Here is an 18,308-nt window from a genome sequence, read left to right on the forward strand (position 1 = left end):
ACACACAAATCACAGCTGCATTTAATAATGTACGGTTCACTTCGCGGCTCTACGCCCTCCCGGAAAGAGATTTTAAAACTTAATTTTCTTCTTAATGTTTTTGTAATTCGCTTCCAAGTCCCGCGGGGCAACAGGGAGCCGAATGAAAGTAGGCCAGTTTAGCCGCGGTGGAGGGAAGTATCTACTAGACACGGTCAGGATGTCCATGGGGCAGAAAACGCACCAGACAGACACAGTGATCCACTTATTATACCTGTGAGCTAGTTGTTTTATTGAGCCAATGAAAGTCCACAGGCCTGAGCTGAGAATAGAAAGAGGGGTGGAAACAGAGTTTGTGTATGTGATGTGGGCGGCTGGACGCCTGTGTGTGATTATGTGTAGTGTGTGTGTGTGTGTCTGTGTATTGATGGAGATGGTTTGAGTCATTTACATTTCGTTAGCCTCATACGATAATTGCCTAAGTCATTTTTTGACCAAATTGAGATTTCTGCCTAACTGTAATGCATCGCCCTGGCTTAGTGCCTATGTCCTCAGCCAATGAGAACGCTTGTTACGTTCAAAAATCCCCATCTGCCTAACTCACTCATGGGACTTGTGCATTTTAACGTTACATACACAGATGGCGATCGCATGACTTGTATAACAATAACAACTGCCAAGTGTATGACATGCATGTATGTACCAGGAGAAAATGCCTAAGTCACGACATATTTTGTTTAAAAGTCACCTTATTTTGTTACACAATGGTTGTTGTGTTTTTGTATTTTTGCAAACTTGTTGATACACCTTGTGGAACTTATTTTCAAAATATAAAACTCATACACATTTGCTGGGAAATTAGTTTTTTCTTCTTTTCCAAAAATCTTGAAAAATGACTTGGGTAATTATCACATGAGGCTAACGATTTTTTTTCTTCTTTTTTCACATTGAATGAGTTATTAGTTGCTGGTCATTAGCACATCTCTGACATCACAATCACAAATAGACCTATACGTTAGGGGTGGGAATCACCAGAGGCCCCACAATACTATTAAAAAAAAAAAAAAAAAAAAAAAAAAAAACGATTCCTAAGTTGCTAGACCATTTACTGTAACTGCCATTTTATAACAGTTTTTTGCTCAGGTTTTGTTCCATTTATGATTTATCCATATTTAATTTATATCACTCAGTTATGTGTATCATTACTATTGATCAGGAGTCAATACAGGTGTATTTCACAAATATCATCCTCACAAACACACATGCATACGCACACACAATTTAATGTTTTTATTTTTGTTTGTTTATTAGCCTAGTTTGCACTCACTTTTGTGTTCTCTATAACATTGTAATTTTTACATTATTTAGATATAAATAATAAGCCTACTGGGTTTTCTGCCTCTCTCTGCACTGTATATTATTTTGCGATTTTTGTAATTCTTTTGTGTATTAGGCTACATTTCTTTGTTTACTTCACTCCAATAATTTGTATTGCAGCTAAATAAAATGGGATTGTCTGGAAAAGAAATGCAAAATAAATAAATAAATCCATTTAAACATTGATACTTGGCATCAGGGTATGATATAATATCGCCAGGCTAAATATTGCGATAGTATGCTATATGTTTTTTTCCACTCACCCATACTATGCAGTGGCCTTTAAAGGACACGACATTTAAAGAGGTCCTTCTACACAACCTCAATTTTACATATATTTCATCTCGCGATACATTTCTGAGTGCTCGATTTTAGAATGCATTTCGCCGAGGAACAGCTCAAGAAAAGAGCGACAGAAACCACTTTGAAAATGTCAGCGATAGAGAGAAAGAGGAAAGAAAAAATACATTTTAAAAGAGAGAAAGAAAGCAAGAGAACAGAGCAAATACAGAGAAGGTCACAGCGTGACAAAGCAGTAACATGACGTCGTCCCCGTTCGACAGAACCTTCATATTTACAAAGAACACAGCCTTGACGTCGAGATGAACAGCCGTGCGTTTTGAAAATCAGGCCACCAGGCTCGGTCTGAAAACCACTGGAAACCCGACACAGAAGCTGATGTACTCAGACATACGCAGCAGCACACGAAAGGAGCATGAAAGCTTCCTGGTCTCGTCCCGCCTGGGACCACAGTGAGACATTTAATATCACGTTGAGACCCCAGGCTCATTAAAACATTTTTACAACATTCAAAATGTTGGGGCCCACCAGATACAGACCCCAGTCACCCACACACCCATTCCTTGGACCTTATCCATGGTTTAGTAAAAGAAAAATGATAAAGTAAATATGAAAAATATACATAAAACTGGGTGGTATGGGGGGGGGGGGGGGTATTAGTGTGATATTCATATATCACATATAGCTTTCAATTTAAACAACAAGAGATAAACACTGACATTGGATCCACGAGGGGCAGTTCACAAAACACACAAAAAAACGCTCCTTACCCGGAGTGCTACGTATCCATCCATCCAGATACTTCCTGTGTCGTTTGCCGAGGTTTGGAGACATGGGCCGTGGAGGAGTTTAGTCCCGATACAATGGACCTCAATGGGCCTTCCTTTGTGGCGCTCTAAGCTCCAAACAATTACATTTGAAAAACTCAACAGCAATGTCTCTTTTCAGAAATCGTGACACCTAATAATCCACAGACTACATTGTGAACAGTTTCATTGGGAACTATTTTCTACTGAAATACACAGCACAATAGTTCTTAATGAAACTGTTCACACACACAATGAAGTCTGTGGGTTATCTTGAATAACCGTGTCATGAGAGACATTGCTATCGAGTTTTAAATGTCTTTTTTTTTTGGCGCTTTGAGTTAACAAAAGAAGATCCATTGAATCTGGCTGGCAGACATCTCTAAATCACACCAAAACTATCCGGATGGATAGATAGTGCTCCAGGTAAGGGGATGAATATTGTTTTTCCCCTGTGTTTTGGATGAACTGTCCCTTTTTAAAAAGGTACGGCTTCTTTTGGAACGACAACTGTGCGGAAACAGCCGCATACTATCAAGTGGAATAAGGACATTAATATACCGGAGTCAACACATAATTATGTGTGGACCGAATCTACACTCATTCCAAACTAATCAAAACAGATGGTACAGAGTGCACCATGATGAGACGGTTACCTCCATGGCGAGCGCCGCAGTCTGCTGGTCGTAGTGGTTGAGTGCGTTGGGCATGAAGGTGGAGTTGTACGGCAGGCCCTGGCACATGCGCAGGATGATGGGCTCGCACGTGAACATGCTGTGGCTGCCCGCCGCCGCGTCCATGGGGATGGCCACGCACGCCGTCAGCATGGACACAGAGAGCAGCCACAGGAGACCCATGGCTGGTCGCTGGGGGCAGGAGAAGGAGGAGGGTGAAGGAGGTTCAAGACACGAGGGGTAGTCCCGAGTCAGACTTGGGGAAGCGCCGGGGTTTTTGGCGGGACCGGGGCCAGCTTCATTCACAGAGGGAACGGGGGGGGGGGGGGTCTTAAACCGCATTCACGAGACTCGCCGAGAGAGACCGGTGATGTTGGTGAGGTTAGGGAGATGTTGGTGATGTGGTGAGGTTAGGGAGAGTATACGAGTGTAAGGGAGTCTGTTCCTCCGCTTCGCCTCACAGAGTAGCAGTCTGTGCCGAGTGGTGTAATCCAAGACGCTCATGGTTGAGGCTGGCTGCATCCATCACCCCGAGGAACGGAGTCGCTGGTACGTCATAGGACCTCCATCGCCTCAGAACGAATCCCAGTCATCCTGTAGCTACAGTGTGTTGACAGAGTACGGCTCGTGCCCCTTCCGTCTCGCCTCGATAACGATGAGGAGGCTTTGGACCGAGGAAGGCTAACCATTGACAGAGAGAGGATGTTTGGTCAAAGATCTGAAAAATATGAAAATATGTTTAATTGAATTACACAATGAGTTGGTTATTCAAACACATAAAGCCTACAAACTGTGTACACATAACATTGGGAACACCTCCTTCCATGATATAAACATTGTGAATCAAAATGAAAGCTATGATTCCATATTTATTTAACTTATTAAATCCACAGTCAAGAAGGGGACATGTAAGTAAAGGGAGGATAAATAGTGTATTGTTATTATTTTATTTTGTATAATTTTTTTGCAATTGAGACTCATTGTGCAAAAAGGACTGTAACTCAATATTAGGATGGCATACATAATGTTTTGTACATTAAGTCTATGTCATACATTTGAAAAAATGAACTCTCAATTAAACAGACTAATTAGGGGCAGCAACTAGCGTCCTGCAGTAAGAGGATCCATAATTGCTTTTCATGGGTCACGCGTAATGGTTCCTGGGTGGGAGCTGTAAATGAATTAACAGCATTAATGCACATATTCTATTCTGGTCACAGACGAGGATTAGTGGCACAATGGAAAGAATGACATACAGCGAGACTGAACATAATTCTCTGTCTTCTGAAATGACTATATTTAGAGAGTAGCAGCAGTACACCCCTAACAACAACCCCTCTGGATGGAAGAGCAGCGGTATTAGCACGGATTGATTGATTGAAAACTTTATTAACAGGTTGCAGAATGGGTACAGTACGGCTCAATACACACAATTGTTATGGGGATGCAGACCAGAGAAAGACTTTCGTCTTGTTTACATCAGGGTCCCCCACGGAGCCGCCCACGATACACTGGCGAGGGAAATATAAAGTCCAGCGTTTATGCAACAATTTGAACACAAATGACAACAACACTAATATTGGTATGGCTGATTATTCTGGTGGTTTTTTGTGCGCGTACCTGTGTATGTCGCCTGGTATTGTGATGATGGGCGCATCTCTTGACGGACTACTCCTATCGGGCGATCCGCGAATTAAACGCTCGTCAGAAACGTGTAACTAACTAACCGGTCAATAAGAAGAAGACAGGGACACAGTACTACAGACACTGCAAACAGTAATGTGTGTCTATTGTTTGTCCCCGCGCCGTCCACATGTTGTCTACTTGTCTCCCTACGCGCGTAACGGAGAAAAAAACATGAATCGGATAAAATACAAATGTCATGCAACGCAACAAAAGATGACGCTACTTCATCAAGTGATTACTGTCTGTGACCATAATAATGTAGCCTCGTCTGGCCGCATTATTATTACATCTGATCTACTCCCGAAACCCCGGCGTTCATTTCACAACGATGCAGCCCGTTTGATGGGGAGTCGTTGTGTACAGTCGCTGATATTTCATGCTGCGCGTAAATGGATTAATTTAAAATGAACTTTACCTTTTTTACATCGGGTGGGATATTCACGGTGCAGCCAGGGGTCTTGTTCACCGCTCCAACACAATGAGTCTCTCTCTCTCTCTCTCTCTCTCAGCAGCAGGTTTAATGTCCCATATGCGCGCGGCCGCGCATTCGTGAACGAGCCTGCAGGCTGCTGGCAGCTCCATTGAATGCGGTTCCTTTCTCATCATCGTCGTGGGGGGAAGAAGAAGCATGACGTTCAGTTGTTGCCCCCTCGTGATTCAGTACTATAGGCATTCAACATATTTTCATTATGTTAGTTATCTATGAATTGAAAATGGGGGACCCTGATGTAAACAAGACAAACGTCTTTCCCTGGTCTGCATCCCCTTAACAATTGTGTGTATTGAGCTGTACTGTATTGTACCCATTCTGCAATCTGTTAATAAAGTTTTCATTCATTCAGGGCTAATTTCCATGTCAAAAGCATTGCACACGCAGGCAAAAAAAAGGAGATTCCAGTGCACTAATTAGGCCTACTATATAAATACAGGCTTAATATTTGTGATTCTTCTAAATACTCGTGTATTTGCCTAGTTTGCAACCCCTTCTCTGTGTTTGTAGCTGTAGCCGTGGTGGCACACAGCAGGTGATCTTTGTAACCAGAGACGCCAACACACAGAGCCCGGTGTGGATTGTAGCGCAGCGCCACCCTGTGAGTGACAAGAGGTGTGTGTGTTCGTCACAGCGGGGGGGGGGGGGGGGGCTGTCTGTTGCCACTAGCGACGAGAGGGGGAGGTGCTGCTGTGCACACTCATTACTATGGAAACAAGTCAACAACAACTGTGTACCTGAAGTAGGAAGAGCAGAGGGTTCGGCGGGGTATAGCCGACTAAAACAAGGGAAGAGCGAGAAGTATGACCACGGAGAGAGGCTGAAAGGACTGGAGTTGACTTGATGTGCCTCCATGTTGGCTGGGATTCCTGGGAATAACCAATGGTAAGTTCAATGCCTGAATAGAAGTCCCCTCCTCCTGATGACAATAAGTCCTGTGTAACAGTGTAAGGGAGGGTGTGTGTGTGTGTGTGTGTGTGTGTGTGCGCGCGCGCGCGCGTGTCAGTGTGTTTTTATGACAGATCAAATGAGTTGAGGGAGCGACTATTCAGATATCAAATAATATTCTATTTCGGTTTTTCTTTTAGGTTCAGCTGCTAGTCTCTAAACCATGGCATCCGGCAGGAAGATGTCATTTGCACCCAAGACTTGTGCTAAGAGTCAGACAAAGATGAGCGCCTGGACACCCCTCAACCACCAGCTGTCCAACAACAACGTAAGTAATATATCCATATACTCATGTATTGATACACCTATACAGTACATTGTTCTATACAAGTTGGCTCATGTTCATGTTTACATTTTTCTTTTTGCATATCTCTTCTTACCATTTTAGTTGTTACATCTGCCCTCTCTTCTTTTAGCCATTGCTATGCAGTTCTGTTGCAACAAAGTAATTTACCCACAGGGACACGTGGGGCCAAAGCGTTTATCAATAGATAAGCTTACACTACTTTAAATCACACTAGACCAATAGGAAAACACACAGCCACCCTAATTTCTTAACACTGTGTTTGCTGACTATCTATAGTTGCGTGGGATGGTCGATTCTATCATTCTTGGCTATCTAGTTCTATGTGTTTTGCTGCTCATTATATAGTGCAGGATTATCTAGTTGTCTAGTTGTGAACACTTACTCAGTTTACAACGCTCCTCTTTGTACAGGTGTTTGTGGAGAGGAGGAACCTTTTGGGAAAGTGGGTAAGTTGAAAGTGTCCACATGGACGACAGAGTGGTTATCTAGAGGGACTAGAACTTAAAGAAGTGTGATCAGACTCGAGATGACTTGAGTATACTGTAGTGTATATGCAGGTGTGTAGAGTAACATTGGACATAGGATTATTACCGTTTTCTAAACACTGGTTGATTCCTATTTCCAACTCTAGTGAGTGGAATTTGATGACACACCTCTATTGCAAAGGGGTTATTCTAGTCTTGTCATTGACAAGCAGTCATTGCTCCAGGGCTGCTATTCTATTGTATTCTATTTTATTGTATTCTGTTATATTCTATTCCTTCCCCCCCCCCCCCATGCTGCTATGATGCCTGAATTTCCCCCAAGGGGACCAATAAAGGAATATCTTATTTTATTCAGTACTGTAATCTGCTCTCTCTCTCTTCTCTCTCTTATATATCACTCCTTCTCTCTCTCTCTCTCATCTCTCTCTTTCTATCACTCTTTCTCTCTCTCTCCTCTCTCCATCTCACTCCTTCTCTCTCTCTCTCTCTCATCTCTCTCTTTCTATCACTCTTTCTCTCTCTCTCCTCTCTCCATCTCACTCTCTCTCTCTCTCTCTCTGTGTCTCAGTTTGACAAGTGGTCTGATGGGCAGAGGAAGGTGGTGCTGCAGGACTTCCTGTCCCGGTGTTCTGTGGGCACGTTGAGGTTCCTGAGCCTCAGCCTGAGCAGGCAGCTTCCCCAGCAGGCAGCAGACTTCACCTGCCTGCTTCCTCGGGTTCTCTCCCTCTACCTCCTTTCCTTCCTGGAACCCCGCAGCCTCTGTCGCTGCGCCCAGGTGAGAGCCACCAGACACGGGTCCCTCTGTGACATCTGAGATACTTTGATATTATAGTGTATGTACGACGTGTTTACAAAATACAAGTAATACAACATCAGATTATTACATTTAGTTGATATATTTCTCATATATCAACACATAGCACTGTTGTTTTGCACATAGCGACTGCTGTTTTTTTCCAACATGGAGGACAAAATGGGCAATTGAAACATTCTGTGATAGGCCTCTATTGACTGTGTGTGCAGGTGTGTTGGCGCTGGAGGCACCTCGTGGAGCTGGATCAGCTGTGGATGCCAAAGTGTCTGCGTCTGGGCTGGTACATCAACTTCTCCCCCACGCCGTTTGAGCAGGGAGTCTGGAAGAGACATTACATCCAGACTGTACTGCAGCTGCACACCGGCAAGCCACAGGTTAGGAGAGGAGAGAGGCCTCTTAACCCTAACCCTCAGGCTAGGAGAGGAGAGAGGCCTCTTAACCCTAACCCTCAGGCTAGGAGAGGAGAGAAGCCTCTTAACCCTAACCCTCTTAATACACTCTTAACCCTAACCCTCAGGCTAGGAGAGGAGAGAAGCCTCTTAACCCTAACCCTCAGGCTAGGAGAGGAGAGAAGCCTCTTAACCCTAACCCTCAGGCTAGGAGAGGAGAGAGGCCTCTTAACCCTAACCCTCAGGCTAGGAGAGGAGAGAGGCCTCTTAACCCTAACCCTCAGGCTAGGAGAGGAGAGAGGCCTCTTAACCCTAACCCTCAGGCTAGGAGAGGAGAGAGGCCTCTTAACCCTAACCCTCAGGCTAGGAGAGGAGAGAGGCCTCTTAACCCTAACCCTCAGGCTAGGAGAGGAGAGAGGCCTCTTAACCCTAACCCTCAGGCTAGGAGAGGAGAGAGGCCTCTTAACCCTAACCCTCAGGCTAGGAGAAGAGAGAGGCCTCATAACCCTAACCCTCAGGCTAGGAGAGGAGAGAGGCCTCTTAACCCTAACCCTCAGGCTAGGAGAGGAGAGAGGCCTCTTAACCCTAACCCTCAGGCTAGGAGAGGAGAGAGGCCTCTTAACCCTAACCCTCAGGCTAGGAGAGGAGAGAGGCCTCTTAACCCTAACCCTCAGGCTAGGAGAGGAGAGAGGCCTCTTAACCCTAACCCTCAGGCTAGGAGAGGAGAGAGGCCTCTTAACCCTAACCCTCAGGTTAGGAGAGGAGAGAGGCCTCTTAACTCTAACCCTCAGGTTAGGAGAGTAGTGGTTGTTATCTCCACGATTCTATCCATAACTGGTTCACCTCATATCTCACCAGGAGAACCGAGTATGTCTCCTTGGGAGAGGCAAAATCCAGGAGACCTGTTATGTCCCCCAAGGATCTGTCCTCAGCCCCACCCTTTTCACACCTTATGCTTCCCCTCTTTCCATGGCTATGCTGATGACACACAACTCTATCTCAAAACCGAGCCAACCCCCCCTGCAGTTCTGTCACCATCTACTTTGACCACTTGCCTGGAGGAGATAACGGTGTGGATGAAGCACAACTTCCTACAGTTAGACAGCTTCAAGTCTGACGCCATTCTAGTCGGGAACCCCACACCAGGTCCGGTCGTCCGTCATAATCAGCATCACTTTCTCTGGCCAGGACATTCCCCTCTCAACATCAGTCACCAACCTGGGTGTAAAAATGGACCCTCACTTCACCTTTGAGGCTCACATCACTCAACTGTGCAAGACCAGACCACCTTCTACCACCTCAGGAACATTGCCAAACTCCGTTCCATACTAACTTTTTTTTTTAGATCCTGATGTGCTTCTTTTTGATCTGTTGCATTAAATGTTTTTTAACCTGTAGAACTTTGAGAAGTGCAATATAAATAAAATGTATGATGATTAGGGATTCACGATTAATAGGACGAAAAAATCACGATCTCGATTCATAGACTCAGGTGGTAGCAGGCCTCAGGTTAGGGGAGAGGTTGTCTCCACCAGGTGGTAGCAGGCCTCAGGTTAGGGGAGAGGTTGTCTCCACCAGGTGGTAGCAGGCCTCAGGTTAGGAGAGAGGTTGTCTCCACCAGGTGGTAGCAGGTCTCAGGTCAGAGGAGAGGTTGTTGTCTCCACCAGGTGGTAGCAGGCCTCAGGTCAGAGGAGAGGTTGTCTCCACCAGGTGGTAGCAGACCTCAGGTCAGAGGAGAGGTTGTCTCCACCAGGTGGTAGCAGACCTCAGGTCAGAGGAGAGGTTGTTGTCCCCACCAGGTGGTAGCAGACCTCAGGTCAGAGGAGAGGTTGTTGTCCCCACCAGGTGGTAGCAGGCCTCAGGTCAGAGGAGAGGTTGTCTCCACCAGGTGGTAGCAGACCTCAGGTCAGAGGAGAGGTTGTTGTCTCCACCAGGTGGTAGCAGGCCTCAGGTCAGAGGAGAGGTTGTCTCCACCAGGTGGTAGCAGGCCTCAGGTTAGAGGAGAGGTTGTCTCCACCAGGTGGTAGCAGACCTCAGGTCAGAGGAGAGGTTGTTGTCTCCACCAGGTGGTAGCAGGCCTCAGGTTAGAGGAGAGGTTGTCTCCACCAGGTGGTAGCAGGCCTCAGGTCAGAGGAGAGGTTGTCCCCACCAGGTGGTAGCAGGCCTCAGGTCAGAGGAGAGGTTGTCCCCACCAGGTGGTAGCAGGCCTCAGGTTAGAGGAGAGGTTGTCTCCACCAGGTGGTAGCAGACCTCAGGTCAGAGGAGAGGTTGTTGTCCCCACCAGGTGGTAGCAGACCTCAGGTCAGAGGAGAGGTTGTTGTCTCCACCAGGTGGTAGCAGACCTCAGGTTAGAGGAGAGGTTGTTGTCTCCACCAGGTGGTAGCAGGCCTCAGGTCAGAGGAGAGGTTGTTGTCTCCACCAGGTGGTAGCAGACCTCAGGTCAGAGGAGAGGTTGTTGTCTCCACCAGGTGGTAGCAGGCCTCAGGTTAGAGGAGAGGTTGTTGTCTCCACCAGGTGGTAGCAGACCTCAGGTCAGAGGAGAGGTTGTTGTCCCCACCAGGTGGTAGCAGGCCTCAGGTTAGGAGAGTAGTGGTTGTAGAGTTGTTGTCCATCCTCCACTGAAGAAATCCTTTGTTGACTAATAATGACTAACTTAGATGAAAAACCATATCACGTTAAAGTTATCAGAGGAATGTTTTCAAACTTTATGATCTAATGATAAGTTAGACTAGTGTTGTGTTCATTCATAGTTAAAGACAGTAGAGGTTGAGTACTTTATTACCTAAAGAAGAGTGTTGTGTTCATTTGAGAGGTTGAGTACTACTTTATGGATTTTGTGGACTTATCGATGAGTGTAAAATGTGTAAAATCGCTTCTCCTCTACTGTTGTACTGTGAACAAATTCAATAATGTAAAATGATTTATTCGCATTTAGCATTGTTGCTAAGATGCCAGAGAAACAATATAATAGTATCCTGGAAAACCATGACTCGACTAAAAATGACTAGTCGATGACGAATAACGTCTTTGACTCTGACCCAAACGAGCCATTAGTTGACTAATTGACGGACCTAGTTGGTTGTACATCTGTCCTGCACATCCAGACATATTTAAACACATTAGCTGTTCTTTGTGTTCATTCTCTGACCTTTAGTGGGATGTGTGAGAGAGGAGTTGAAGAGTACAGGGCTCCGCACTTAACTGTCAATCATCGTGCTGGGGGCGGCTACGTGGCGTAGTGGGCAAGGCGCTCGCCACAAAATCTGGAGACGCTGGGCTCGCCTGTTCGAGCCTAGCGCTCCACATTTGCTTTCAGTTTAGCTGGTCGTCCGTACTAATACACATTGGCCGTATTAGGGGGTGGGAAACTGATGGGTGGGGATCGGGCGTTGTGGACAGCGACTCCTACAGGTCGGTTGGTGCGCCTGCGCAGTAGAATCAGGAAGTGTCGGGGGCAGCGTGAGCCTCCCACGCGTTACTCCTCGCCACTGAGAGATCGAGCTGCGCAGGTGAAAAGATGCGACTGCTGTTACCGCAAGTACCGGAGGGGATTTGTGCTATGTATGACTTAGTCCACATTGCAGCCGGCTTGTGGGAGGCAAGAAACAGCGTTCGTGACAGGGGAGGGTTGAATTGGATGATACAAAATTGGGATGGGAGAAAATATAGAAAATGGGAGAAAAAGTGGACAAAAAAAAACTGTCAATCATCGTGCTTGTGGTCGTCGTCAAAATGTCACTAGTGTTGATGTGTTTGTATATGTGTGTGTGTATGTGTGCTTGTGTTTACATGTTTGTATATGTGTGTGTGTGTGTGTGCATGTGTACGTGTGTGTGTGTTTGTGTGTCCAGACCTCCTCCCAGCAGCAGTTCGTGGTTCCGGACGTGATGGCAATCAGTAGCTTAACTCCAGTGGAACAATCTGAGTCCCATCAGACCCAGCAAGGCCGAGGCGCCCCTGGGAGGGGTTCTGGGACAGGGGCAGGGAAGCAGGCTGCTGGACTACCCCCCTGGAGAGGTGCTGACAAAGACCCCAAGGACACCCTCCGCTTCAACTACCTGGCCAACCTGGACCCCGTTGAGCAGGCGCACCAAGCGTAAGACCAATTCACTTTGTTCCCATAGAGGGGGTGGGGTGTGAAGGGGGAGTCATAGTGTGGGTGTTATGAAGACTAAATTGGGTCCCCAAATTATTCTCTGGAAGCGTCATATGAAGCCAGAGCCTCCTCAAGTCCATAAAGAAAGACATGTTGAATGGGATATAGATGCCAGTAGCAGTCTAGAGGCAGGATAAAGTGTCCTATTAGCCTACAAAATAATCTTCCAAATCAGTTTTGGGTTATAAGAATATTTCTTCAGAAAATGTGGCTCCCCTGAACAAAGTTTGAAAAACACTGCTTTATGTATATAGCGATGTCCTTGTGCCTTTCTCTAATGATTGTGGGATATGAGGTATAATGGGCTGGATGATGTGTTTATTGTTTATTAAAAGGATCAGCTGATGCCAATGGTCCGAAATCCAGTACATCATATACCTCATCATATATCATTCATTAATGATTAATATTGGACTTTGTTTAAATTTTTTGTTTTGGTCTGATGTGTGGTAACTTACTAGTTTTAATTTCTCTAGACCTCTCCTGAGGTGTGGCCAGTAATAGCAAGCCCTCCCCAATAGGGAGGTGTAGTGGTGACGTCATTGTTGTTTCCGGCCGGTCCACCTCGCTTGAAATTGCCATGTATTTCCAATGGACACATTTCTAAATCATCTTGTTTAAAACAAATAAATAAAACATGAACATTGGCATGGTGTACCTTTCTGTGTGTATTCATCCACAATCTATAGCTCAACAATTATCAATTTATTTCAACCAAAAATGCTTAAACAATAATGTTAATGATAGAAGGGAACTCATTTTGTGCAAAAATGGAAAGCTTGCCAATGTTCATGAGGCAGAATTATTACAACAGAATTATACAAAATCCCTATACGGGTGGACCGCGCAGGAAACTAAAGTGACGTCAGACTACACCTCCCTATAGACGTGTTTCTCGTCCACGTCAGACTTGTGTGTACGTGCATCAAGTAGGCAAAAAAGGAACGTATCCTGGTCAGAACAACAGGGCAGACTACAATATATTTGCATTTGTTAGCCATGCTAGCGATCTAAACAATGAATCCATGCCAAAGCTAGATATGTAAAAGGTGAAAGACTCACATTCACAGCCATGCTGATTTGGCAAAATGACATCCAGCCGTTTTCGTTTGAAACTACTTTTAGTCAGGGGAGTGCCATGGTTTCTCCATAGCCTGCTGTACTTTTTTAGTGAGGCAGTTCAACGCAGGTCGGGGACAACTCGTGTCATGTGATTCATAGGGTAGGTTGGGTACCGAACTCGGTACTTTTAATGGTACTGACCGAATTACATCGGTACTACCGAGTACCGATTCACGCTAGATCAATCGGTACCAAATTTCGGTACCATTACATATTTAGTATAAGAGTGTAATATTACTAGACATGGGGGGGCGACAGTGGCTCAGGAGATAGAGCAGTCGTCTGGTAATCCAGAGGTTCCCGGTTCGATTCCCGCTCCTCCCAGGCAGCTTGTCGAAGTGTCCTTGAGCAAGACACTTAACCCTGGGCCCTAATTGCTCCCGATGAGCAGGTTGGCACCTTGCATGGTCGCCTCTGCCACCGGTGTGTGAATGTGTGAGTGAATGGGTAAAATGTGAGGAACAAATTGTAAAGCACTTTGAATAAAAGCGCTATATAAATGCAGCCATTTACCATTAACACATTAACTGCCACGCTTATATCCATCAATGTTTGATCACTGCCACCAGTCTAAGTCTATGGAGATGTTTACCTTCTTTGCAGGGCTATAACTTTTTAAATTGTATTGCTAAATTGACATTACTATGGCCCATTCAACATCGATTATCTATCGTTCAGGATGTAGGAACGTTTTCATTTTTCATTCAAACATTCATACGAAAATACCGTCGAGTATAAATATGTTTTTATCGTTTTCTGCAGTAATTCCTAGAACGTGAGATATAGGCATAATGCATATATATTAGATTATCAAATGCCGTTTGATACCGATCTACGCTATATAAAAAATTTCAACTGTACATGGTCCTAAACGTTATGACTGATCATGCGCGGGTGAACGGGGGGGGGGGGGTCGTTTATAATTCCGTGATCGTCGTTAAATGATTTATGTAGTATGGGTGATATATAGATCAGAGCAGTTTGCATCGATAATAATAAACAAAAACGATGAAAGTCACGGCAGCCGCCTCTTACCGTTGGGCGATGATACTGGAGCAAACAGATCCCAGTTATTTGATGGGGATCGAGGCGATCCATTTCCGGTTTGTATAATACTAATACACGCCCAAATCATGTGGATTATTGAGTTATGGCAGCGATCCATATCCACGGTGTGTGGCTAGAGTCCTGGGATGATATGCGAGTGGCCGTACGTAATTAGGAGACGCACCGAGATCCAACCGGCATATCCGGTTTGGCAACTCGCTGATCATCCACCAGGTGGCAGTATTGAAGCGTTGCAGAGTTGTGCTGAGTCCCACAGCATCAGACAAGGCTCCGTGAGTGAAATATGAATACCATGGCGAAAATATGAAATATGATCACAATAACGTCGTACGCCGTGATCTGGCAGAATTAGCATGAACTTGAAACACGGCGTACAACGTGATTGGCGCAGAAAGTGTTAAGACAAGAGTGAGCCTTTTCCACAAATATATATATATTACTGTCCCATCTCTTGGGTCTTTGGATGGCGAGATAATGTTGATATTCAAACATTTAAAAACATAATACATGACCATGCGATTTATTTTGTGTGGTGTGTTACAACAATAAATAACAATGTTGAAATTGAGAAATTTGGATAATTTTTTTTACAACTGAAATATATATATTTTTTAATTATATAGAGTTAAGTACCGGAAAAGGTACCGTTGGTTACAGATACCGAATTCCAGGAACTGGTACTGGTTCAAATGTGAACGGTACCCAACCCTACTGATTCAGCGGGTATTGCTGATCGGCTCAAACACGGTGTGTTTATAAACGGGAAACTCGTCTCTACCCACTGAAATCCAATCCACACATCAGACCAAATTGAACAGCTGAACAGACTGAAAAGTTAACAGCCTTATTCCTTTTTGCCACACCTCACAGTCTCTAAAAATATTCCCTCCACAGGCAAATGAAAAGCAGAGCCAACACCACCACCACCAGTAACAAGGCGATGCCAGACAATACCAACACAAAAACTCTGTCTGAGGCCAATTATAAACTACGCAAAGCTAAATCACTGGTAAACAACAATGCATTAATTATCCTGGTAACACGAGTGTCTCACTGACCCCCCTCCCCTGCGTCCAATAGAGACGGTAATCGCGGGGGAATTCTCCGGAGACTAGACGACCGGCAGGCATCATGCATTATGGAACAGCCTCTACATGGAAATTCATGTTAATGATAACTGACTCCCAAGCGAAGGCGGTGACAGAGGAGAGACACACACACACAGGAAGAACAATAGCTGACGATGGCGCTTTAGGGAGAATTAGGAGGAGGAGAGAATATGAGAGTGAGATAGAGGACACTTGTGCCATGGATTATTCAAGGCGTTCAGTCGGTGTTGAAATATCCTCATATTTTAAATGGCTGAATACACAGTGAGTACAACTGAAAAGTCACTCTACTAACATCACATTAAGACTAGTAGCCTCCATTTTGGGTAGCTTTTTTCGTTCTAAACCATTATTTATTAACGCTCATCTAACCTTCAGGCCATCTAGGGATTTATCACCATTATTCTATTTCACGTCACAAATACTAGATGTATCCTATATAGTAAGGCTTTCCTCTGGTAGTTGATTCATTAGTATGAATATTAATTGTGAAATATCCCACAAAATCCAGGTTGGCAGGAAGCCATCATCATTTCTTAATTATTTTATTAAAACCTTTATGACAAGTTACTTAACCCTTGTGTTGTCCTCGGGGGGCCAAAAATAAAAAAGAATGTCTGAGTTTAAAACGCAAAATGCAAGAGAAAAATGTAAACAGTTTCAACTTTTTTCTTTCTCTCCTTTCGTCATCCAGATGTTCCTCTCCCTCGACCCCAGCTCCGACTCCAGACCTCACCACCACCATCATCATCACCACCAGCAGAACCAAGGACGACCAGATTGGGCCACTCGCAGTCTGGACTACCCCGTTACCAAGGAAACAGTCAAGAGCCTGGTGCGGTCCACTCGGTGGAACGCTGGGATCCGGCCGGGTCCGGTGAGGTTGGCGGTGCCCAGGCTGAGTGCGGAGGCGTGGAGCGTGTGGCGGCGGTCACACAGGAGCACACCCTGTAAGACACCGCTTCGTCATGTCTCTTTTCCAGACTCTGAAGTGAATTCCTGCTGTTTTGGGCCGAATACCTTGACCTTAAAAAAAATACATGGAAAAGTCGCTTTACTACAGAGTAAAATGAGCTCACTTCCAGCTCTGTACATGTACCAGGCAAGAGTTAATATAGCTCTGAACTGCTGCACAGGCTCCAGCTTCACAGAGGACTACACTGAGGTGAAACAGGGTGCGCATCAGACCGTGCCCATTGAAGCTGGGGGGCACGTGAAGAGAGCAGAGCCCCAAACTGCTCCAGGGGAGCTGCACGGCAGGCGACTCTGTGCTACCAGGGAGGTAGTGGTTTAGGTAGTAGAACCCACCTAAACCCAGTTTACCTACCTTTGAATTATTCAGGGATGTAAGTGGAGAACAAAACGACCTAAACCCAATTTATCTTTTTATTACCATCCAGGGATGTAGTGGAGGATAAACCCAGCTACTGTAAACGGTTTACCTTTTTATTACCAGGGATGTAGTGGAGGATAAACCCAGCTACTGTAAACTGTTTATCTTTTTATTACCATCCAGGGATGTAGTGGAGGATAAACCCAGCTACTGTAAACTGTTTACCTTTTTATTACCATTCAGGGATGTAGTGGAGAATAAAATGACCTAAACCCAATTTATCTTTTTATTGCCATTCAGGTAGTGGAGGATAAACCCATCTAAACTCAGTTTACCTTTTTATTTGTGAAATAAAGTTTACAAACCAATGCCTTTTAGCACCCAAGCCCTCATTTGATGAAAAGTCCTTCTTTATGTCCGTCTTTGCCTCAACATTTCAACAGGCTGAAACAAAAAATTGTCATTGATGATCATTTCCTTTTTTCCCCAGCTTTGCCTCCGTTTGAAGGTCACCCTTGGAGAGTGCCACCTTCCAGCCAGGAAACGGATGAAGAGTGAGCCATGTCGCCCCCCTCAGGATGACGTTAAAATTTCACCATACCCAAAAGACACATTTCAGCCTGTCTTGAAGCACAATTAAGTACAATGTAGTGATTATTATTTATCATCAGTGGTTTTCAAAGTTTTTTTCCCCTCTCTGGAGACAAAATTATTTTAAATATACATATTTATCATGATTAAACAATTTTTTTGTATGCTTTATATACTATGTACTGTATGTATCTCAAAACTCTTGGTTGTAGTGTTATTATTGCATGGAGAAAAGGAGCGAGACAGAAAAAAAGATGGATGGGTCAGATTTGAACACTGGTCTGCCAGCAATTCATCCGACATGAGACGACTCATGCTTCAAGAGGAGAATAAGAGATGAATGAGTCACTGTGTGCTTATTAAAGGACTAAGTAATAGACTTTTATACTGAAAGAGAACAAGAGATTAATGAGTCACTGTGTGCTTATTGAAGGACTAAGTAATAGACTTTTATACTGAAAGAGAACAAGAGATTAGTGAGTCACTGTGTGCTTATTGAAGGAATGGACTGACAGAACAGAAGCGCTGGAAGGAGAAAATGTAAACTACTGAACAGGCTTGTGTTCTTCCAACTCCAATAGTAATACAAATACTAGGAATATGTATGCCTAGGACCAGGGGCGGAGCTAGGGGGTGGCTACTGGGGCTCAAGCCCCGAATGTTTTCTGAAAAGC

At 44.8% G+C, this 18,308-nt stretch overlaps 2 protein-coding genes across 3 annotated transcripts in view; one reads left to right on the top strand and one right to left on the bottom strand.

Moving 5' to 3' along the window:
- fzd3a (frizzled class receptor 3a) overlaps window positions 1-5,329 on the bottom strand; it is a 92,823-nt gene extending 87,494 nt beyond the window's left edge. For both annotated transcript variants that reach the window (XM_084315342.1, XM_084315341.1), the window contains exons 1-2: window positions 5,238-5,329; window positions 3,119-3,854 (exon numbers count right to left, since the gene is read on the bottom strand). In XM_084315342.1, coding sequence (XP_084171468.1) covers window positions 3,119-3,478 — 360 coding nt within the window. In that variant the 5' untranslated portion in view covers window positions 3,479-3,854; window positions 5,238-5,329. The remainder of the gene's footprint in view (window positions 1-3,118; window positions 3,855-5,237) is intronic.
- Window positions 5,330-6,076: 747 nt separating this feature from the next.
- On the top strand, window positions 6,077-17,601 carry fbxo16 (F-box protein 16; the record flags this gene model as incomplete). The annotated part of the gene is made up of 9 exons (XM_084314203.1): window positions 6,077-6,197; window positions 6,401-6,528; window positions 6,978-7,013; window positions 7,621-7,827; window positions 8,076-8,240; window positions 12,107-12,351; window positions 15,496-15,610; window positions 16,405-16,660; window positions 17,534-17,601. The coding sequence occupies exons 2-9, from the start codon at window positions 6,424-6,426 to the stop codon at window positions 17,599-17,601; spliced, it is 1,197 nt and encodes a 398-aa protein (XP_084170329.1). The 5' UTR covers window positions 6,077-6,197; window positions 6,401-6,423.
- Between the last annotated feature and the right edge of the window lie 707 nt (window positions 17,602-18,308).

This window comes from Notolepis coatsorum, assembly GCF_963971535.1.
Source record: "Notolepis coatsorum genome assembly, chromosome: 5".
NCBI classification, from domain to species: domain Eukaryota; kingdom Metazoa; phylum Chordata; class Actinopteri; order Aulopiformes; family Paralepididae; genus Notolepis; species Notolepis coatsorum.